The sequence below is a fragment of the Delphinus delphis genome, chromosome 19 (assembly GCF_949987515.2).
Source record: "Delphinus delphis chromosome 19, mDelDel1.2, whole genome shotgun sequence".
Taxonomy (NCBI): domain Eukaryota; kingdom Metazoa; phylum Chordata; class Mammalia; order Artiodactyla; family Delphinidae; genus Delphinus; species Delphinus delphis.
Window position 1 is genome coordinate 57,924,903 of NC_082701.1, and position 23,856 is coordinate 57,948,758.

The 23,856-nt window shown below is 42.6% G+C and overlaps 1 protein-coding gene and 1 pseudogene across 1 annotated transcript in view; one reads left to right on the forward strand and one right to left on the reverse strand.

Annotated features, from left to right (window-relative positions):
* Positions 1 to 23,856, forward strand: part of LOC132414155 (receptor-binding cancer antigen expressed on SiSo cells pseudogene) — a 109,813-nt pseudogene that overhangs the window by 47,633 nt on the left and 38,324 nt on the right.
* Positions 1 to 23,856, reverse strand: part of LOC132414276 (multidrug and toxin extrusion protein 2) — a 32,866-nt gene that overhangs the window by 1,156 nt on the left and 7,854 nt on the right. Inside the window, exons 4-8 of the mRNA XM_069540096.1 lie at positions 18,571 to 18,679; positions 17,689 to 17,764; positions 10,914 to 10,983; positions 10,034 to 10,166; positions 296 to 390 (exon numbers count right to left, since the gene is read on the reverse strand). Coding sequence (XP_069396197.1) covers positions 296 to 390; positions 10,034 to 10,166; positions 10,914 to 10,983; positions 17,689 to 17,764; positions 18,571 to 18,679 — 483 coding nt within the window. The remainder of the gene's footprint in view (positions 1 to 295; positions 391 to 10,033; positions 10,167 to 10,913; positions 10,984 to 17,688; positions 17,765 to 18,570; positions 18,680 to 23,856) is intronic.

The window sequence follows — 23,856 nt, forward strand, 5'->3', positions numbered from 1 at the left end:
GAAACACTACTGCTTTTCTAAGACTACCACACCAAAACAGCAAAATAGTTTCTTAGCTAATTCTCTTTCTTTCTGGCTGAGCCCTGCTTGGTAGATACTAAATTAACTCCACATTAAGAGGAAAACGTGCTGACACAGGCTTTCCTTTTGCCCCCAACTCTCACGTTGGATGCATTTCACTAAACAAAGTGCGTCATGCTGCCAATGGATTTCTTACCATTTTCACCATGAAAGATTCCTTACCTGCCCTGGGATCAACAGGGCCCCATCTCAAAGAGGACCCGCCCTCTGTTACCTGCTCTGCCGCTCTGTTCCAGTTTATCCTCCAGATGTACACCAAGTAGAAGAGGGTTTGAAAGAAGACACAGGCCGTCAATCCGGACCAGAGACCTGTGGGTGGGAAACAAGTATCCCGTTCAGATTTTCTGCAGTCCCCCTCCTGGCATCATTAACATTCTCCCGTAACTACTGTATCCACAGCGTAACCTGCAGCTTACGCTAAAATCTTAGATAATTAGGGACCAGGATCAGACGCACGCTTACCACTGACCAGGTTTGATTCCAACTCTAGTGGGAACCCGCTGGAAGGCTTTAGATGGGCGTGTGCATGTACCTGTGAGACTGATGTTTCTAGAAGCCCACTTGGAGAACCATCTCTCCAATTGCCGTGTACAAGAGATGACTGAGAAACATTATAAACAATGCCTATCTCCTTGTGAGAAGAAACTATTTAAATCACTTAAATATCAGTGTGTAACAAAGTGGATATAAAATACCCATTCACATACGAATAACTGCACTACAAAGCCAGCTGTCTAGGCTTGAGTTGGAACCCAGTGTAAACTGGGAATTAGTCTGCTAACCTGTTCTCATGTCTGGGGCCCCACGATGGCAGGAGGTCACTGAGGCTGGGCCTCCCGTGGACTCCCGGCCATTTCACTGGAATAACCTCTCGAGTTGAGAAGCAGATGGATGGACAGTCTATACCCTTTGATGGACTGATTCCATTCCTAGGAACCCATCCTAAGGAGAGACTCAGGAATGTCGTTAATAATTCATATACCCGGGATGCTCGTCACAATGTCATTTAAAAGAGGAGCAACTTACAGCATCGCTAATTATTAGAGAATTGCTAATCAAAACTACAATGAGGTACCACCTCACACTGGTCAGAACGGCCATCATTAAAACGTCTACAAATAAATGCTGGCGAGGGTGTGGAGAAAAGGGAACCCTCCTACGCTGTTTGTGGGAATGTAAGTCGGTGCAGCTACTATGGAAAACAGTAAGGAGATTCCTCAAAAAACTAAAAACAGAGTTGCTACATGATCCAGCAATCCCACTCCTGGGCATATACCCAGACAAAACTATAATTCAAAAAGATACATGCACCCCAATGTTCACAGCAGCACTATTCACAACAGCAAGACATGGAAACCACCTAAATGTCCATCAGCAGAGGAACGGATAAACATGTGGTGCATATACACAATGGAATACTACTCAGCCATAAGAAAGAATGAAATAATGCCATTTGCAGCTACATGGATGGACCTAGAGATTATCATACTAAGTGAAGTCAGTCAGAAAGAGAAAGACAAATACTATATGACATCACCCGTATGTGGAATCTAAAATATGACACAAATGAACTCATTTACAAAATAGAAACAGACTCAGAGAACAGACTTGTGGTTGCTGGGGGGGGGGGGGCGGGTGGGGGAGGGATGGATTGGAAGTTTGGGGTTAGTAGATGCAAAGTGTTACACACAGAATGGATAAACAACAAGGTCCTACTGTACAGCACAGGGAACTATATTCAATATCCTGGGATAAACCGTAATGGAAAAGAACATAAAAAAGAATGTATATATGCATGTAACTGAGTCACTTTGCTCTACAGCAGAAATTAACACAACATTGTAAATCAGCAATACTTCAATTAAAAGATAAAAGGGGGGCAATTTAAATGTCCACTATTAGGGAAGCATTAAATAAACGATACAAGGAAATACTAGAGAATTACTAAAAGCCATGTCTTTAACATGGGACCGGAGGAAATTACACATTCAGTATAACCGCACTCTGTGAATAACAAAAAATACTGGGAGAAAAATAATTTTAAAAGGCTGGAATAAAATACATTGAAATACCTCAGGGAAATATTTGAGGAGTGAACTAGAGGTAATTTTAATTTTCATCATTATATTTTTTATGTATTTTCACAAGATTTCCATGTTGTTAATGTATAATTAATAGTTTAAAAGTGTTATTTAACAAATCTGAGCACCTGCTAAATAAGTCCAATAGCGAGAAGCACTTTTATGGACAAAAAGCGAGATCTGCCGTGTTCTTATTCTAAAGAGCTCAGTGTCTAGTAGAGGAGAGGTTTTTAGGTTTTTTGCTTTTTTAAAGCAAAGCTGAATTGTGAAACCCCAGCAGCTCATCAGGCAGAGGCTCTGGCTCTTTGGTTAAACGGTGTTTCCCTGGTGTCGACGACGGTGCTTGGTAGGGATGAGACCGTAATACATACTTGGCAGTTCTGTGTCCCAAACAGAGAAGGGCGAAATCCTGCTTGACGCTGATCAAATACCCCACAGGCTCCCAGCCTGAACCGGTCATCAAGAGACATGACATTGAGGACAGTTACTCATTAAGCCATCACATGACAACATTTCCAAAAAGTCAGGATAAGAAACTAAGCACCTCTGTTTGTGTGGACACAGAAGGCTCTCACGACAGCTGCGGGATTAAAATTTCACAGAGCAATGGGGACAGATTCAAAATTGTTTACACGGTAAAAATGTACTAGTTGACACAGAACAGAAGGATCTACTTGAATACATACTACAGCATTGGGTCAGTCCTCGAATCAGACTATATTCTGCAGAAAACACAGCTCATCGTTACTAAGGAAATCCATAGAAATTGCAGATGTGGATATAGATGCAGAACACATACAACAACTTACCCCAAAAGCACATGACAGATTGTTTTGCACAATTCTATACAGTTAGAGTCATAAAATGGATAGATTTCTGAAAATATGTATAATTTGCCAAAGTTGACCCCCCTTCCAAAAAGATAAAGTCTAAGCAAACTGATTTCAGAGAAGAAATTGTGAAAGCTGTAACAGACTCCTCCAAAATGCCTGACATGACAGTTTCATATAATTTAACCAAACCTTTAATATTAATATATTAATATTAATATTATTATTAATATAATATTCCTACACTATGTAAATTGTTCCAGGGAATACAAAAAGGGAACATTTTTAATTTTCCTTATGTAGTAAGTGTATATTAATACTGTTAATGTCATAACTTTACAAAGATTACACAAAGAAATGAAACTACTGACCAGTCTTATAACTACCATTGCAAAATTCTTAAATACAATATTAGTAGAATCCAGCAGCTCACTAAAAGAGTAGCACATAATAATCAGGATTGTTCAACATGAAGAAATCAAATAATATCACTTATCACCGTAAGAGATCTAAGGAGAAAATTTATAGGATCATCTCAACAGGCACTAAAAACTTAATTTTTAATTAAAAGTATTAATGGGATTGTTTCTTTATGCTAACAATTGTATTGCACTTCTGTATACTAACAACGAACTATCAGCAAGAGAAATTAAGGCAACAATCCCATTTACCATTGCACCAAAAAGAATAAAATACCTAGGAATAAACCTACAGGTAAAAGACCTGTACTCGGAAAACTATAAGACACTGATGAAAGAAACTGAAGACAACACAAACAGATGGAAAGATATACTGTGTTCTTGGATTGGAATAATTAATATTGTTAAATGACCATCTTACCCAACACAATCTATAGATTCAATGCAATCCCTGTCAAAATACCAATAGTATTTTTCCCAGAACTAGAACCAATAACTTTAAAATATGCATGGAAAAACACAAAAGAATAGCCAAAACAATCTTGAGAAAGAAGAACAGAGCTGGAGGAATCACATTCCCTGACTTCAAACTATACTAGAAAGCTACAGTAATCAAAACAGTACCGTACTAGCACAAAAACAGACACATAGATCAATGGAAGAGAACACAGAGCCCAGAAGTAAACCCACACACTGTCAATCTACGACAAAGAGGCAAGAATATACAACAGAGAAGAGACAGTCTCTTCAATAAATGGTGCTGGGAGAACTGGACAGCTACATGTAAAATGATGAAATTAGAACATTCTCTAACATCATATACAAAAATAAACTCAAAATGGATTAAAGACCTAAATGTAAGACCAGATATCATGAAACTCCTAGAGGAAAACACAGGCAGAACACTATTTGACATAAATCCTAGCAATTTTTTTTGATCCATCTCCTAAAACAAAGGAAATAAAAGCAAAAATAAACAAATGATGCCTGATAAAACGTAAAATCTTTTGCACAGCAAAGGAAAATCTTCTGCACATCAACAAAAAGTGAAGAAAACCTACTGAATGGGAGAAAGTGTTTGTAAATGATATATGATCAATACAGGGTTAGCATCCAATGTATATAAATAGCTCATACAACTCAACATCAAAAAAAAACCCAATTAAAAAATGGGCAGAACTGAATAGAAATTATTCCAAAGAGGACATGCAGGTGGCCAACAGGCACATGAAAATATTCTCAGTATCACTAATCATCAGTGAAATAGAAATCAAAACCACAACGAGATATCATCTCACACCTGTCAGAATGGCCATCATCAAAAAGAAGACAAATAACAAGTGTTGGCAAGGATGTGGAGAAAAGGGACCCTCGGGCACTGTTGGTGGGCATGTAAATCGGTGCAGCCACTATGGAGAACAGTATGGAGGTTCCTCAGAAAACTAAAAATAGAACTATCATATGATCCAGCAATTCCACTCCTGGGTATATATTCAAAAAAAACAAAAACGTTATTTCGATAAGATACATGCACCCCAATGTTCATAGCAGCATTATTTACAATTGCCAAGATATGGAAGCACCTGTTTATCAACAGATGAATGGATAAAGAAGATTATGGTAGATAAGTATTCCACTGGAGATCAGCCATAAAAAATGGAATTTTTCCATCTGCAGCAACATGGATAGACTTGAAGGGCATTATGCTAAGTGAAATAAGTCAGAGAAAGACAAATACTGTATGATCTCACTTATATGTGGAATCTAAAAAAAATACAATGAACTAGTGAATATAACAAAAAAGAAGCAGACTCACAGATACAGAGAACAAACTAGTGTACCAGTGGGAGAGAGAAGCAGGGAGGGGCAAGATAGAGGTAGACGATTAAAAGGTACAAACTATTACGTATAAAATAAGCCACAAGGATGTATTGTACAACACAGGCAATATAGCAAATATTTTATAACAACTATAAATGGAGTATAACCTTTAAAAATTGTGAATCACTGTATTGTACACCTGTAACGTATAATATTATACGTCAACTATATACCTCAGGTAAAAAATTTTAAATTAAGAAATAAAAATTTAGGACTTCCCTGGTGGCACAATGGTTAAAGAATCCACCTGCCAATGCAGGGGACACGAGTTCAAGCCCTGGTCCAGGAAGATCCCACGTGCCACGGAGCAACTACGACCCACCAATCCCACTACTGGGCATATACCCTGAGAAGACCATAATTCAAACAGGAGTCATGTACCAAAATGTTCATTGCAGTTCTATTTACAATAGCCAGGACATGGAAGCAACCTAAGTGTCCATCAACAGATGAATGGATAAAGAAGATGTGGCACATATATACAATGGAATATTACTCAGCCATAAAAAGAAATGAAACTGGGTTATCTGTAGTGAGGTGGATGGACCTAGAGACTGTCATACAGAGTGAAGTAAGTCAGAAAGAGAAAAACAAATACCGTATGCTAACACATATACATGTAATCTAAAAAAAAAGAAAATGGTCAGAACAACCTAGGGTCAAGACGGGAATAAAAATGCAGACCTACTAGAGAATGGACTTGAGGATACGGGGAGGGGGAAGGGTAAGCTGGGACAAAGTGAGAGAATGGCATGGACATATATACACTACCAAATGTAAAATAGGTAGCTAGTGGGAAGCAGCTGCATAGCACAGGAAGATCAGCTCAGTGCTTTGTGACCACCTAGAGGAGTGGGATAGAGAGGGTGGGAGGGAGGGAGACGCAAGAGGGAAGACATATGGGGACATTTGTATATGTATAACTGATTCACTTTGTTATAAAGCAGAAACTAACACACCATTGTAAAGCAATTATACTCTAATAAAGATGTTAAAAAATAAAAAATACTAGAGGAGAATATAGAAAAAAACGTTAAAATCCTATTGTAGCAGTTCTTGCCAGAACAAGAAAAAGGCAAAAACACTAGAAAGGAAGGAGTAGAACTACTTCTATTTACATGACATGCAATTACATTTGACAAAACTCTCAACCATTTCTGTTGGGAACTTTCAGTAAAGCAGACTCCATGGATACTTCCTGAACGTGATTTAAGAAGACATGCACACGTTTGTTAACGTATGTGTGTTTACGTTGTGTGTATTTATGTATGTCAGCCCCCAATCCAGCATGCTATTTAGTAGAGAAACATCAGAAGCACAATCTCTGAAGTCCTGAACAAGACAAGCATTTCCACTATTACCACAACAATTTATTATTCTACTAGAGGCTTTAGGCAGGAAAAAGACATCAGTGGTGTAACATCTGATAAGGAGAATATAAAGCTATTTGTACACGATATGATTGTATACCTGGAAAACCCGTGAGAATCAACTGAATACTATTCAAATAAGAGGAATTCAGAATTTTAACAAGCTACAAAATTCACAGACAGTAATTAACAGCCCTCAAATATACCAACCACCACCACTTAGATTACAGGATGGAAGGGAAGGCCTTGTCTACCATGGCCACAAAAGGATAAAATGGGGATAACCTTAACAAGAATTGAGCAGAAGCTTTACAAGGAAAATGATAAAAACTATGCTGAGCAGAGGCCAACATTTCCAAAATGTTCGTCCAGTATTTGAACATAAAAGCTGAGGGTGGGACTTCCCTGGTGGTCCAGGGATTAAGACTCCACGCTCTCAATGTAGGGGGCCCAGGTTCAATCCCTGGTCGGGGAACTAGATCCCACATGCCACAACTAAAGAGCTCGCCTGCCGCCAAGAAGACACGGTGCAACCAAATAAATATATATATATATTTTTAAAAAGCTGAGGGTGTCAGAGGAGCACCCATTTTATAAGTACACAGATGGCCTCCAGGCCGTAGACCACCAGGCAGGTGGAATTCAGAGTTGGCTCCCGAGTCTTCTGGCAACAGTGCATTTATTCTGTGCAGACAGAGGTCTACTGGTCCTATCTTGAGATGAGACCCAGGAGGGAAGAATTTCCCTGAGGAAAAAACAAGGTGTCTGGACAACAGAATCTGCCTCAAATACGTCCCCTCACCTGACCCCCAACAACAGGAAACCGGATGCTGAGTGGGACCCCTTAATTAGCGTAACGAAGAGCACCTGAGTGGGTGCAGAGTTTGCTGGATGACGAACGCTCAGATAAATGCACAGCCAGCACACGCTCTCAACTCCGCTCCCCTGCAAGTGTGACAAACCCCACTTTCTACAAGAAGAGAGATTACACAGTCGGAGCTGGTGAGACTTGGTAGCGTGACTGGGGCCAGGCTCTTGACCAGGGGACTGAACCAGGAAGGGGCCAGAAACCAGAGGCGATGGTGTGACCGACAAGGAACACCTGGGCAGCCAGGAGCGCAGGCTCCAAGTCAGGCCCCGAGATGACAGCTGAGAGCCCTGGGCCTTCCAGGGAGGAGAGTGGAGACAGGTCAGCAAGAGGAACCTCGGGCAAGGCCTACATCCCAAGAGTGTAATATGGAAAGGGTGCCAAAGCACAGAGAGGAATAAAACCCAAGAGCCTGGGGTGAGCTCACAACAAACGGGGATCCAGCCTGTTAAGATACATTCCTCAGATTCCAGCACCACCCAGGGCCAACACATACAGGTGCTCAGTGACTCTTCAGGATGAATGAGGGAATCGTAACCCTCAGAGAGACATGCATCGCAGCAAAAGAAAGGCTCTGGGGGCATCTGGGTTCAAATCCTGTCTCGTCACCTACTGTCTGTGGGACACATCACTTCACCTGCTCAGACTTTAGTTTCTCCAAGTGTGAAACGGAGCCAACAGGAGATCGCATCTGATGTCATAAATTTGAGCAGCATAATTTACATAAACAGCGTATTTCTGCAAAAGCCCTTCATGAAAATTATCTTACATCCTGTAAACTGTAGCTTTACATTATTTTTTAATTAAAAATAAAACTGCTCTGTAATGATGTATATGGGAGTAGTGGATATATGTATATGTATAACTGATTCACTTTGCTGTACACCTGAAACCAACACAACATTGTAAATCAAATATACTCCAATAAAACTTTAAAAAAATAAATAATAAAAGTACTGCAGGAGAATATAGAAAAATGTTAAAACCCTATTGTAGAATAAGGCAAGAAAAAGAACTAAAAGGCATTACAATTGGAAAAGGAGTAAAACTATTTATATTTATATATGATGTGACCCTGTATATAGAAAATTCTAAAGAATTCATAACACACAAAAATACTAGTGCTAATCGATGAATTCTTATAAGATCAACTTATAAACTTACAAGACCAACACACAAAAAATCAGCTGTGTTTCAATACACCAGCAAAGAACAATCTGAAAAGGAAATGAAGAAAATAATTCCATTTACAGTAGCATCCAAGAGAATCAAATATCTAGGAATAAATTTAACCAAGGAGGTCAAAGACTTGTACAATGAAAACTACAAAACACTGATGCAAGAAATTAAAGACCCAAATAAATGGAAAGACGTTCTGTATTCATGGATTGGAAGACTTGATATTTTTAAGATGGCAGTATTCTCCCCAAAGCAGTCTAACTGGTTTAGTGCAGTCCCGCTAAAAAATTCCAACAGCCTGTTTTACAAAAATGGAAAAGCTAACCCTCATAGTCACACAGAACTGGAAGGGGCCCTAAATGGGTAAAACAAAAAAACTGGAAAAGAACAAACTTGGAATACTTCCCTTTCTAATTTCAAAACTTACTGCACAGGAATCTAAAATACACAAAGGAACAAAATGAACATATCAAGAAACAGAAACAGACTCATGGTTCCCGGCGTGCAGGGCAGGGATGGACTGGGAGTCCAGGATTAGCAGATGCAAACTATTATATATAGGATGGATAAAAAAGGCTCTACTGTAGAGCACAGGGAACTGTATTCAGTATCCTGTGATAAACCGTAATGGGAAAGGATATGAAAAAGAATGTCTATATGTACAGCAGAAATTAACACAACACTGTAAATCAACTGTACTTCAATAAAAATTTTAAAAAACTTGTATAAAATAAGAACCTACTGTATAAAAAAATAAATAAAATTAAATTTAAAAAACAAAAACTTACTGCACAGCTACAGTAATCCAAACAGTGCGGTACTGGCGTGAGCTGGACATAGAGACAAATGAAGCAGAACAGAGTCCAGAAATAAACCCACACGTCTCTGGTGCACTGATTTTCGACAAGGGTGCCAAGACCATTCAACAGAGAAAGAATCGTTTTTCAACAAACTGTGGTCACCTCGTCTAGGTGATTCTAGTCACGTCTCAGGACTAAGCTAATGCATTACGACCTCAGGGAGCTGCTCCAAGCCATCATAGGGGATCACAGCTTTCACAGTACTTAACCCAAATAGAATAATTGTGTAATTACTTAATCTTGGTCTCATCCTGAGGGCAGGGTCATGTTTATTTTCTTCAAGTCGACATTTCCAGTGTTTTTGTATACTGAATACACAAACTGTTTTCATATACCAAAGGGAGAAAATCCTTTTTCCTATTCCACAGGGGTCACTTCCCAGACAACTGCTTTGTATCTCAAGCAGTTTATCCTAACAGGACAGGTGAGATGTAAGGTAAGTCACCGAGGAATCAGACACGTACCTATTATCCCGTGATTAGCAGCAAACATCAGAGATGCTCCAAGGGGAAAACCAAAAACATAATAACCGATGGCATTCAGGAGAGCACCCATCTTTTGTTTTCCTGCACCTCTCAGGACTCCACCAGAGGTGCCCTAGAGAGAGGAAAACCAAAACCAGTGTTGCAGTCATTCAGGTGTCATCAGTCACATCAGGGCAGAACACAACCTGGTATTTCACAGCTCTGAATACAGTCACATACCCTATATCAAGACAGGGACTGCACCTTACATAAGAGATAAAGGAGAACATTTGCCTTCTAAAGTTATGTTAAGGGACTTCCCTGGTGGCACAGTGGATATGACTCTGCGCTCCCAATGCAGGGGGCCTGGGTTCGACCCCTGGTCATGGAACTAGATCCCACATGCATGCCGCAACTAAGAGTTCTTATGCCGCAACTAAGGAGCCCACAGGCCACAACTAAGGAGGCTGCGAGCTGCAACTAAGACCCCACACAACCAAATAAATAAATATATATATATATTTTAAAGTTACGTTAACAACTACAGCAGCTTTCATCCAGAAACCCACCAAGTAACAGCATTTAAATCTCTATTTAAAAATAGTTCATGGGCTTCCCTGGTGGCGCAGTGGTTGAGAGTCCGCCTGCTGATGCAGGGGACACAGGTTCGTGCCCCGGTCCGGGAAGATCCCACGTGCCGCGGAGCGGCTGGGCCCGTGAGCCATGGCCGCTGAGCCTGTGCGTCCGGAGCCTGTGCTCCACAGCAGGAGAGGCCACAACAGTGAGAGGCCCGCGTACCGCAAAAAAAAAAAAAAAAAACTAGACACACAAAATTGTGCTGCATATAGTACACAGAGGTAAAATCACTGCAAACACTCACCGCAAGTGCATCAAACAGATGAAAGGGAGCAAAAATGGGCATCACTTGGCTCACAAGGGACACGACATCTCTGTTGGAGAAAAAGAGTCAGTGACCCAAAACTCACAGTTAGGTGTGGCACAGTTAGGTGAGGACATGATAAAACCTCACTAACTTCAATGTCACCAGTTAGAATTTAGGTCAAAAGGGACATGGGCTAGGCTGCCACAACAGAGCGTAATTCTTAAAGTTTTGTTGATGAGTATAAAAATGTGAGGGTTGGTTACAGATGAATTGGTTTGCAGGGCAGAAATAGACACAGATGTAGAGGACAAACGTATGGACACCAAGGGGGGAAAGTGGCGGGAGGGGGGGTTGCTGTGATGAATTGTGAGACTGGGATTGACATATATACACTAATACGTATACTTTATACTAATACGTATAAAGTAGATAACTACAGAACCTGCTGTATAAACAATAAATAAAATTCAAAAAAAAGCGAGGGTTGGGAAGAAAAAGCAGGTTTCAGCCTGTGAAGGGTAATCTTCCCCTGTGGCTGGGAGTCTTCCTCAGAAATGCAGCTGGAGGCCAGTGTTCAAGGCAGAGAAAACATCTGCCCTCCTCAGGGATGCCCTGAGCTCTGGTGGCTGTGCTGGAAGGTCTGTCTGGCGAAGGCCTCGCGTGGGGCTCAGGGGCCCTGGAGAACGACTCAGCAGAGTGGCGGTGACCGCAGGCCTACACCATGGGGCCAGTGTGGATGCAAAACACAACAGACGGCGGTGCTCCCCCCAGAGCTCTGGCCTCCCTCCCCTCAGCCTGTGGAGAAGACTGTTAGCCAGCAGGTGCCACCAACTCAGGCAGAGCCCGCAGGCAACCCTCTCACCAGCGCAGCGACCTCCTCCGCGGAGCAGACCCAGGACGGCAGCGTCGGCTAACCCTGCACTGTCTCTGCTAGTCAAAGTGACGGTGTGGTCCTTCCTTCACAAGTATAAACATTAAACCAACATGCACCAAACACGGAAGAAAATCAACAGCGCAAAAAAAAGACCAAAATGAGCAGGCAGAAGAGCTGACGCAAAAGGAAACAGAAAGAACGCAAAGAGAGAAACTTTCAAAAATTATAATTCCTGTTCTTAGAAATATTCATAAACAGGCATTTTAAGGAAAAAGAGCAGTTGGGAAAAGTAACTAGAAATGAAAAATATGAACACTAAAATACCACATTCCACTTAAAGACTGGACAATGAAAGGGACGTGGCTAGAGACTAAATTTTAATGGTAAATCTGAGGAAATATCCCAAAACACAGGTAACCACAGAAAAGACACATGTCAAATTAATCCATAAATACTATCATTTATCTCAATTTCCTAGAGCTAAAGAAAAATCCACTGCTTGAGACTGAAAGCCTACAAAGTGCCAGGCAGAATAAAAGATTCACCTGCACCGAAGCACGGCCAAGGACAATCTGAAAGGAATATCTGAAAGGGTCTTCCCTGGTATCACAGTGGTTGAGAATCCTCCTGCCACTGCAGGGGACACGGGTTCGAGCCCTGGTCTGGGAAGATCCCACTTGCCGCGGTGCAGCCAAGCCCGTGCGCCACAACTTCTGAGCCTGCGCTCTAGAGCCCATGAGCCACAACTACGAAGCCTGCATGCCTAGAGCCCATGCTCCACAACAAGAGAAGCCACCGCAATGAGAAGCCCGCGCACCACAACAAAGACACAATGCAGCCAAAAATAAATAAATTTAATTATTTATTTTTAAAAAAATTTACAGGCAAATGTTCTAGTTGCTGCTTCCTGAGGCAGTGGAAACAGGGCAAACACCACACTAACCAAGCAGCTTGGTAGGAAAGGCTGGGGACGAGGGGTTGTATCAGGGCTCGCTCTGGAAGCTCTGACATGTTACTGGGGATCTAGAAGGCCACACGCACGGCTAGGGCTGCACAGAGGCTCAAGAAACACCAGGAAGGGCCTAAGCTCTCACCTGGGGCTGAACTTGAGACTCTGCATGGACAGGAAGTGAAAGTTAAGGCCAAGCTGTAAACTGCCTGGCTGGGTATTGAAGGTGAACCTGACGCACGTAGAGAGCCCGTCAGCCAAGACTGGGAGATGTTTGGGATGCAGACTGTCCAGTCATTAGCTGACCTCTAAGCTAATGCAGCAGAGACTTCAGTGGCCACACTCAACGAATACAGACCTTTACCGAAATAGTTCTTAGAAGTCACTAAGCAAACAAGAGCATCGACAACAAGAACCCAGGGGACGGGGTGAATATGACTTCCAGAATTGCCACATTATAATATTTTAAAATGTCTAGGTTTCACATAGAGAGCAGACATGCGGTGGCTGTGGGGGAGGGGTGGAGTGGGAGTGTGGGGTTCGCAGAGGCAAACTATATAGGATGGATAAAAAACAAGGTCCTGCTGTAGAGCACAGGGACCTATAGTCAAATTTTGTAATAACCTATAAGGGAAAAGAATCTGAAAAAGAATGTATTTATAGATGTATAACTGAATCATTTTGCTGTACAGCAGAAATTAACACAACATTGTAAATCAACTAGACTTCCACTAAAAAAAAACCCAAATCTAGTTTTCAAAAAAAAATTATGAGTCATGTAAAGAAACAACAAAGTATGGTCCATATACAGGGTGAAAAAAGGAATAAATAAAAATTGTCTCTGAGGAAGCACAGACCTTGGACTCGCTAAAATAGACTTTTAAGCCATCTATTTCAAATATATTCAAAGAGTTAAGGAAAACCATGTTTAAAGAACTAAAGGCAAGTATGAGAATGGTGCCTCACCAAATAGATACTATCAATAAAGAGACAGAAATTATAAAAAATAAAGACCGTGGAGTTGAAAAACCCAAAAAATAAAATGAGAAATTCACTAGAGGGCCTCAGCAGTAGACTTGAGCTGGCAGAAGGAAGAATCAGTGAACCTTAAGGTAAGCAAATTGAGATTATTTAGACTAAGGAACAGAAAGAAAAAGGAATGCAGAAAAATGAAGACCTGTTGGAACACCATCAAATATAACAGCACACATAATGGGAGTGCCAGAGGTGAGAGAGAAGACAGAAAAAATACTTGAAGGAAGAATGGCTGAAAACTTCCCAAATTTGATAAAAGACATGAATCCAAGAGACTCAACAAACTCCAAACAGGATAAACTCAAGGGAGAGACAAGTCATTTGCTGAGAGTGATGGCTGAGGGTGGTACAGTGGGTGGGGTCAGTGGTTTGAGGAGCGTGGAGAAGGTCTGATATGGACTGCAGTGATGGACGGTGAGATGGCCAAAGAAAAGCAAGATGGACGTGCTTTTGATGCTGAGGGTCTAACTGTGGCCATAAGTTTCTAGTGGAACCGACACGCCCTCTTCCGTGACTTTTCCAAAAGTGATGCGCTACTGACACAGTGTGCACCTGGGTTCCTCCAGGCTGGGGTTCTGCCACACAGGAGGGATTCAGGAATTCCGCAGACAATGAGCCATGGCCCCTACGCTACATAAGGGAAGGTGTAAAGGCAGGGATGTCATGATGGACTGAGAAAGAGTGCAGGACCAGAGGAGCCAACAGACTGGAGAGCCCAAGCAGCTGAGGAATCCTCTTAGTAGACATGGCTGTTGGAAGCGTTGGAGTTGTGGACTGGAGCTGGAACAGTTACGTAATGACAGAGCCCCAAGCATGACCACGGGAGAGTGTGCCTGCAGAGAGCAGAGGTTACTGGGCTGAGGACTGGGGCACTGGACGGCTCATCCATGTGGATACTGAGCTCAGCCGGGATGCTGCTAGGGTCTGGGGGGCGAGAACACTATAGTGAAGATGCCAGAGCTTTAGGCAAAGGAGGAGGAAATGGAGATATACAAGCGTGTATCACGTGGACAGATGCCAGAAGGTGAAAAGGGTAGGAAATACTGTCACTGACAGAATTAGGAACCCAAAATGTCAAGATGAGTCAAAAAATAAGAAAATAAAGATTGATGGGTACAAAAGTAGGATCTGCATTTGGGTCCAAGAAGATAACCACAGGAGTGCAGAATGTGGACGCTAGGGCTGCTCAGGGGCGCACTGGCAACCAGCTCCACAGACACAGTGTCGTACAGCCACCAAAAACCTAATGCTTCACCAGGAGTCCATCAGGTAGAATGAGGTACAGGGGACACAGTTCTGCTCTAAATGGAGCTAAGAGCACTGCCTTCAGGTTTGTATGAATTCCAAAGTGGAGACTCAAAATCACATTCCATGGGAACTGTCTGAAGGAATTTCAGATGGTTACCATGGAGAAGAGAGCATGAGAGATGCCTTCAAATATCTGCAGGCTGTTAACTCAGAAATGGATTTAGATTCCTCCAAGCACAAGAACCAGAATAAGTGGGTGAAAATTACAGGTACATTTCAGCTCAAAATAAGGAAGGTGTCCTGGGACTTACCTGGTGGCCCAGTGGTTAAGAAACCACCTGCCAATGCAGGAGACACGGGTTCAAGCCCTGGTCTGGGAAGATCCCACATGCTGTGGAGCAACTAAGCCCATGCGCCACAACTACTGAGCCCACACTCTAGAGCCCATAAGCTGCAACTACTGAGCCCGCGAGCCACAACTACTGAAGCCTGCGCACCTAGAGCCCATGCTCCACAACAAGAGAAGCCACTGCAATGAGAAGCCCATGCACTGCAACAAAGAGTAGCCCCAGCTCACCACAACTAGAAAACGCCCATGCACAGTAACAAAGACCCAACACAGCCAAAAATAAATAAATAATTAAAAAAAAAAAAGGAAGGTGTCCTGAGAATCAAAGCTGCCTTCAGAGGTAGCAAGATCATCACCCACTGAGGTTATGAAAGTGTAAGTTGGACAACCTGGCAAGGATGTTTTGGAGGAATCCTGATGTAAGATGAGTGATTACATCAAATAGGCTTTTAGATCTCTTTAATTCTAAGATCTTACCAAATTTAGAAAGATTTGCCATTATTCAGGTTTTTTTCCTGTCCCCTCTCCTCTCTGTTTTGAGAACCCTAGTTACAGCCTTTTTAGGCCAATCACAGCTCACTGATATTCATCTTTTTCCAGTCTTTTTTCTCACCACATTTCATTTAGGATATGTATTATTGCTCTATCTTCAAGTTCACTAATCTTTTCTTCTACACTATTCTAATCTGCTGTTACTCTCATCCAATATATTTTCATTTCAGACATTTTCTTTCAGCTCTATAAGTTCAATTTGTTTTTTAAAAAATCTTTGATGTCTTACTTTAGCATGCTCACGTTTTCCTCTATCTTCTTGAAAATACAAAACATAGTTATTAAAACTTTTAATATCCCTGTGTACTAATTCTATCATATGTTTCATTTCTGGGTTGGTTTCAACTGATTGATGTTTCTATGGACTTTAATTTCTTGCTCCTTTGTATACCTGGTAATTTTTAATTAGATGCAGACATCGTGAATTTTAGTTTGTCGAATACTGCATGTTCTTGTAATAATTGAAGTACTCTTGAGCTCTAATACAGTTAAATTTCTTGGAAACAATTTGATCCTTTCCAAGTCTACTTTTAAGCTTTGTTAGGTGGGACCAGAGCAGGCTTCATTCTAGGGCTAATTTTCCTTCTCCTGAGGCAAGGACCTTCTGAGAACTCCACCAGCCATCCCATGCATTACAAGGTTTTGTTCATTCCACGTGGTGGGAACACAAACTCTTCCCGACCCTTTATGAGCTTCAGGGATTGTTCTGCCTGCTCCTTTCAGGTGTTCCTTCCCGTCCCTCACCCCACCTTCCCTGGCCTCAGGTGGGACCCTTACACGCACAATTGGCTCAGCGGTCGGCTAAAGACTTGAGGGAGAGCTTCCATAGATCTCCAAAGCGCTCTCTGGGCGCCCTCCAGGTGCTCTCCCTGCTCTGGGACTCTGCCTGGGAACTCGCCACAGAGCCTCCCCACTCCCAACTCCATTTCCCCAACCCAAGGAGATGGGGGGGGGGGCTTTCCCAGGGCCCCTGTCTGCACTTTGTCCTGGAAACTCCCTCACGGTAAGCTGGGGCAATCACGGGGTTCTCCTCAGGGATTTATCTGGGCTGCCTGTGGTCCAATGTCTGAATGCCATTTTTAAAAACACAGATTTTGTCCAGTTTTTTAGTTGGTTTAACGCAGGATCGTAAATCTAGTTCCTGTACCTCCATCTGACCACCTCCCTAGCCCTAAGATTTTACAATATATTTAAGCACTGGTCTAAAACCAGTGGGGTTGGGTCAAACTAGAAGAGCACACTTAAAAGTAATAAAACCGAATTTCTCCATAAGCATAATCTGAGGCAACTGGTGCAAATTACTGAAGCTTCTTCATAAGGATTTGGTTTATTCAAGACACTTTATTGCATCTAAATAATTACACAAACACATCATTACAGAAAATGCAGTAAAATTCTACCTAAGGTTGGGTCAGTGGTTTATGCAAACACTGCCCAGATGATTCAGGTGTGCTGGCTGCCAGCGTGCCCTGGACGGGGAGGTGCCTTTCTGGGGATGAGGTTTTTTTCCATGTGCTTTTTCTGTGTATCTCTGAGCAAAAACACACGGAGCACAAGAGAAAGCCCACTTGCATTTGATAAATGAACTGGGTATTGGAGGGGTGGAGGGGGTTTCCATGGGCTTCCTTCATTCAAACCTCTTCAGATTCACTCCCAGCTGCACTACAGATTTTCCTATGGAGTAACATGCTACTCAGAGTCAGAAAAGTAGAGTGAAGAAAGAAAGCATAAAACTAAAAATGTTCTCCTAGAAGATGGTACATACTTGTCACTGGTGAATGCATAGGCTACCACATCCTTTAAAGCAGCAAGGAAGATACCGGTTACAAGTGCGCAAACACCTGGAAAATACAGAGGAAACAGCAGGAAATGAAAGTGCTCCCGAGTGTGATAAATCCTCGTACCGACTTCTCAGGAGATATTTGTCTCAATGGTTTAAGAAATGTAATAATTTAAAGTGTTTCTTCTTACTGTCTAGGAAAAGAGCACCTAAGGTCAGATGATTCTAACTTCTTTTTCTAAGGGAGACTCATAGAAAAGATGTTCAATAAGATGACAGCATCATCAGAATCTTCTCTAACTGCTCAGATTCCAGAACATTCAAACTGCCTAAGGGTCAGTGATCCAGGAACCTGGAGAGCTGGGCACACAGATTCTGGTCAGAAATAAGCCTGCATGGGCTTCCCTGGTGGCGCAGTGGTTGAGAGTCCGCCTGCCGATGCAGGGGACACGGGTTTGTGCCCTGGTCCCGGAAGATCCCACGTGCCGCGGAGCGGCTGGGCCCGTGAGCCATGGCCGCTGAGCCTGCGCGTCCGGAGCCTGTGCTCCGCAGCGGGAGAGGCCACAACGGTGAGAGGCCTGCGTACCGCAAAAAAGAAGAAGAAAGAAAGAAAGAAAGAAGCCTGCACATGACAACAACTGCCTTTGAAATGATTCCTGTTAGTACCAAGTGGAAGAGTATTTAGCTGGTGCCTAATAACAGAAAGTCATAGTTAGGAGCTTCATTTAACTGAGTAAACAGAAGTCAGCATAAAGAAGAAAGACTGCAGCTGCGTTTGCACACGTAAGTCAATTCCCAGAGAAACTATGATATATATTTCTCAACTTCGATACAGCTGCGGCCAGCGAGCAGCAGTGCCACACTCACCTGCACACAGGAGGGCGGTGGCACAGGAGTGTCGTGCCTGCTGGGCATCCCCCGCCCCCAGGGCACTGCCCACCCGGACGCTGGCTGCCACACCAAGGCCTAGAGGCACCTAGAAATGAATGATCGCAAAATCACGAGGAGGGGTCAGAGGGTCTGAAAATCAGAGTATCAGTGCACTGGAGTCTACCTGCGTGGAAACCCAGGACAGAGTCAGAGCCCCGGGTTCTAGACCCGGTTCCAGTACATCCTTGCCGTATGACTGGAAACAAGTGGCTTGGCCTCGCCCATTGTTACAGATGTGTAACAGCTGCCCTGACCGCTGCCCCCATCAGAGGCATCAGAGTAGAACCTCTTAAAGATGCTGGATTTGAGGGCAAAGCACCTCCCTTATTAACTAAACATATACTATCAAGAGTCAATTCAACTTTGCTACATTCTACAAGACTTAATGAACTATAAATATATAAATCATTCGTAAAAATGAAACGAATCATGTGAGAAAAGCACTTAGAACGAAGCCTGGCACACTGTGGGAATTCCACAAAAGCTGATGAAATCTGCCTCCACCATCCGTTATGTGTCCAACATTCCTACGTCTAATTACCCATTAAATCCAACTATGGCCCTTCACAGTAGATGCCCAAACTTTATTTTAATTACTGGCTATAAATCTGAAGCTATGTGCTTGCCTGCTTCTTAAACAGACCATTATTCAACTTGCAGGGTCATGTCGGTTGTTCTCCTGTGATGACAGTGCTGCCCTCGGGGGCTGTTTGTGAAACACGGGTTGTGTAGTAACCCGATTTTAGTTCTCAGGTCTGCTTTTAATAATTTATACGTCAGCTTTAACTTCTATTCCTACTAGAAGCAGCCTCCTCCTGAGAGCCGTCTAATTTGTTGCTGTTTGAGAACCAGCCTAAGTGAAGTTGAAAAAAAATATGTATTAAAAATTGTTAAGTTGGGCTTCCCTGGTGGCGCAGTGGTTGAGAGCCCACCTGCCAATGCAGGGGACACGGGTTCGTGCCCCGGTCTGGGAAGATCCCACATGCCGCGGAGCGGCTGGGCCCGTGAGCTATGGGCGCTGAGCCTGCGCGTCCGGAGCCTGTGCTCCGCAATGGGAGAGGCCACAGCAGTGAGAGGCCCACATACCGCAAACAAAAAAAAAAAAAAAAATTGTTAAGTTTAAGAACTTGAAAAACAATGGACCTGACTATATAAAAATTTACAAGACTTGTGGGCTCAAAATATACATATTGGCTTCAGCTCCAGATGAATGGCCAGCTCACATGCTTAACCCCCTTCCTTCCCCAAATGCCACTAAAATGTCAGTAAAGATGCTTAACAGAGAAGAAACTCATTAACAGCTCTGAGACTAAGTGAGCTGATGAGCTTCTGGAAGAGGGAAAGGACAACAGGAAGCCAAAGTCCAGATGAGAAAGAGGAAAAGGCTACATCCCACTCGTTCTTCCCACAAAGGCCCCAGGAGGCAATGATGAGCAGTCCTGTGGACTCATGACAGGGTCACAGACAGCACAGCACGGCCAGACCCCACTGCTGACCGGTCCTCCCTCTCAGACTCACTGCACAGTGACTGGTGGTGTGAGTGCCTCAGAGCCAAGCCCTTCTCGTCTTGGGGGATGGGAGGTGGGGTGGGGCAGTGGGGGAGGTCAGGACTGCTGCTCCCTGCTCCCCATGCATAAACCCCTTAGGTGAAGATGTCATGTGACAGATCCCACCTCTGTACTGATCCTTCCCATGCAGGGGAGAGGTCTGCTGGAGAAAAATCCACAAACAACAGGTCAGGAAAGCCACGTCAGCCATTTAGTTAATAAATCAATGCATTTTCCTTTTCTTGCCTAATTGCACAGGCTCGAATCTCCAATAAAATGTTCATTATAATTGTTGAATATTAAGATTCGTGTCTTACTTCAGTTATCTAATGGTCTCTGTCTCTCATCAAACGTCTGAATATGGCATCCCCGCCAGTCTCTATCCTCTCCCTGGGGAATTCCTACTAGATAGAAGATATATAATGGGTCTACATCTTTCACATGTTCCAGTTCTACTTTTTCTCACTTGTATTTACTGTGCCAAAATACACGCAACATGAAATTTACCATGTTAGCCATTTCTTCCCTTCTTATTTCGGTAATTACTATGTGGTGTATTTTTTTTAACCGTTAATAACCATTTTAAAGTACGCACTTCAGTGGTATTAAAATACTTCCGTAATGCTGTGCAGCCATCACCACCATCATCTCCAGAACTCTTTTCATCTCCTAAAGTTGAAACCCTGTGCCCATTAAACAATAAATCCTCACTCCCCCCTCCCCCAGAGCCTGGCAACCACCCTTCTAGTCTGTCTCTATTGACTAGTCTAAGCACCACATATGAGTGGACTTGTCCAGTATTTGTCTTTTTACGTATGGCTTATTTCATCTAGCATAAGATCCTCAAGGTTCATCCACACTGTTCCATGTGTCAGAATCTCCTTCCTTTTTTTAAAATAATGATAACCCCATTGTATGTATATATCACATTTTGTTTAGCCATTCGTCTGTGGAAGGACACTGAGGCTGCTTCCACCTTTTGGCTCTTGTGAATAAGGCTGCTGTGAACATGAGTGTGAAAATATCTCTTTGAGATCCTCCTTTCAACTCTTTTGGGTATACATCCAAAAGTGGAATTGCTGGGTCATATGGTGATTCTATTTTTAATTTTTTAGGAACTACCATTTTTCTATTTTCCCATGGCAGCTGCATCATTTTACATTCCAACTGACACTGCATAAGGGTTCCAATATTTCTACACCCTCGCCAACACTTATTTTCTGTTTCTTTTTTTTTTCTTTTTTTCTCAAGAGTAGCCATTCTAATGGGTGTGAGGAGGTATCTCACTGTAGTTTTCATTTGCATTTCCTAATGATCGGTGATACTGAGCATCTTTTCATGTGCTTATTGGCCATTTGTATATCTTCCTTGGAGATAACACCCGTTCAAGTCCTTTGCTCATTTTAACAACAGGATGTTTTGTTTTTTGTTATTGAGTTTTAAGAGTTGTCTATATATTCTGATCAGTAATCTTTATCACATAGGTGATTTGCAAATATTTTCTCCCATTCTGTGGGTTGCCTTTTTACTCTGTTGATACTGTCTTCTGATGCACAAAATTATAAAATTTTTATAAAGTCCAATTGTCTATTTTTCTTTTGTTGCCTTTGCCTTTGCTGTCATATCCAAGAAGTCATTGCCAAATCCAATGTTGTGAAGCTTCTGCCTTATGTATATACTTCTAAGAGTTTTATTGTTTTAAGTCTTAGATCCACTTTGAGTTGATCTTTGCACATGGTGTTAGGTAAGGTCCAACTTCATTCTTTTGCATGTGGATATCCAGTTTTCCCAGGAACAGTTGTTTTTGTCAAAAATCACTTCACAATATATGTGAGGGTTTACTTCTGGGCTCTCTATTCTATTTCATTGGTCTGCATATCTAATTCCGTCTATTTATATGCCTTTGTTTTATTATGGGAATTTCCACAGAGCTATCTTCAAGTTCATTATTTGATTTTTCAGTTTTAACTAATCTATGAAGTATTAAATTTCTGTGGCTATATTTTCATTTTTTTTAAATCCTACTTGGTTGTTTTCCAAATATTCTTTGGGTATCAATTTCTTCTTTCATGTTGAATGATTCTGAACATACGACTTTTCTATTCTCTGATGATTATACCATCATCTCAAACTCCAAACTCTAACTTTCCTGTATCTGTTAACTCTTGCTCTCAGTGGATTATTTCTCTGTATTTTATCATTTTTATTTTAAGTTCACCACTAAGGGGACTTGTTTTTTTTCCATAAAAATAATGAGCACTTATTGCTTCACAGTCTCTAACAAAGGGAAGCCTGGGACAAGAAACAGAAACTAGAATGGTGGTTGCCAGAGGCTGAGGGCAGGAGGAATGGGAATTATTCAATGAGCAGAGTTTCAGTTTTGCAAGAGGAATAAGTTCTGGAGATTGGTTGTACAACAATCAAAATATGCTTAACACTACTGAATTAGGCAGTTAAAATGGTAGTTAGGATGGTAGACTTCACGTTATGTGTATTTTACCACAATTAAAAATTAAAGCCTGTGATAGAACAGGTAGAAAAACAGAAGATATGAAGATAAGGTAGAATTGGTAGATAGCTTCGGTTTACTGCAAACCTGTAAACAAGCTCCACGGGACTTCCCTGGTGGCCCAGTGGTTAAGAATCCACCTTCCGATGCAGGGGACTTGGGTTTGATCCCTGGTTGGGAACTAAGATCCCAAATGGTGCAGGGCAACTAAGCCTGCTTGCCGCAACTACAGAGCCTACATGCTCTGGAGCCCGCATGCCACAACTAGAGAGCCCACGTGCTGCAGCTACTGAGCCCGCACGCTCTAGAGCCTGCACACCACAACGAGAAGCCCATGTGCTGCAATGAAGAGCCCACATGCTACAATTAAGACCCAACACAGCCAAATAAATAAATAAATAAATATATTAAAAACAAACAAACAGGGCTTCCCTGGTGGCGCAATGGTTGAGAGTCCGCCTGCCGATGCAGGGGACACGGGTTCGTGCCCCGGTCCGGGAAGATCCCATATGCCGCGGAGCAGCTGGGCCCATGAGCCATGGCCACTGAGCCTGCGTGTCCGGAGCCTGTGCTCCGCAACGGGAGAGGCCACAACAGTGAGAGGCCCGCGTACTGCAAAAGAACAAACAAACAAAAAACAAACAAAAAACCCAAACAAACTCCAGGGCCACCATTTAAAAATAGAAGCAAGGACTTCCCTGGTGGCACAGTGGTTAAGAATCCCGAGCCCTGGTCCGGGAAGATCCCACATGCCACGGAACAACTAAGCCCGTGCGCCACAACTACTGAAGCCGGCGCACCTAGAGCCCATGCTCCGCAACAAGAGAAGCCACTGCAATGAGAAGCCCACACACCAAAACGAAGACCCAATGCAGCCAAAGATAAATTAATTACTTTTTTTAAAAAACAGAAGCAAAACCAAATCGTGCCTTGATGGAATCCTTCCCCCATCAACAGCCAATCCTCTAGACAGAACTGACTCCCAGCAGCCTCTGCTTCCTCACCCCGAGAAGGTCGGTGCCCACATCTGCCTCCTGCTTTTCATCACTCCAGAACGTCTCCGATGACCCTAAATCCAAGGGACCCTTCCCACCCTCTCCCTGGCTCTTCCACGACCTGTTCTCGGGGTCGCCCCCCTTCCACACCTGCCTGGGCCTGGCTCTTGGT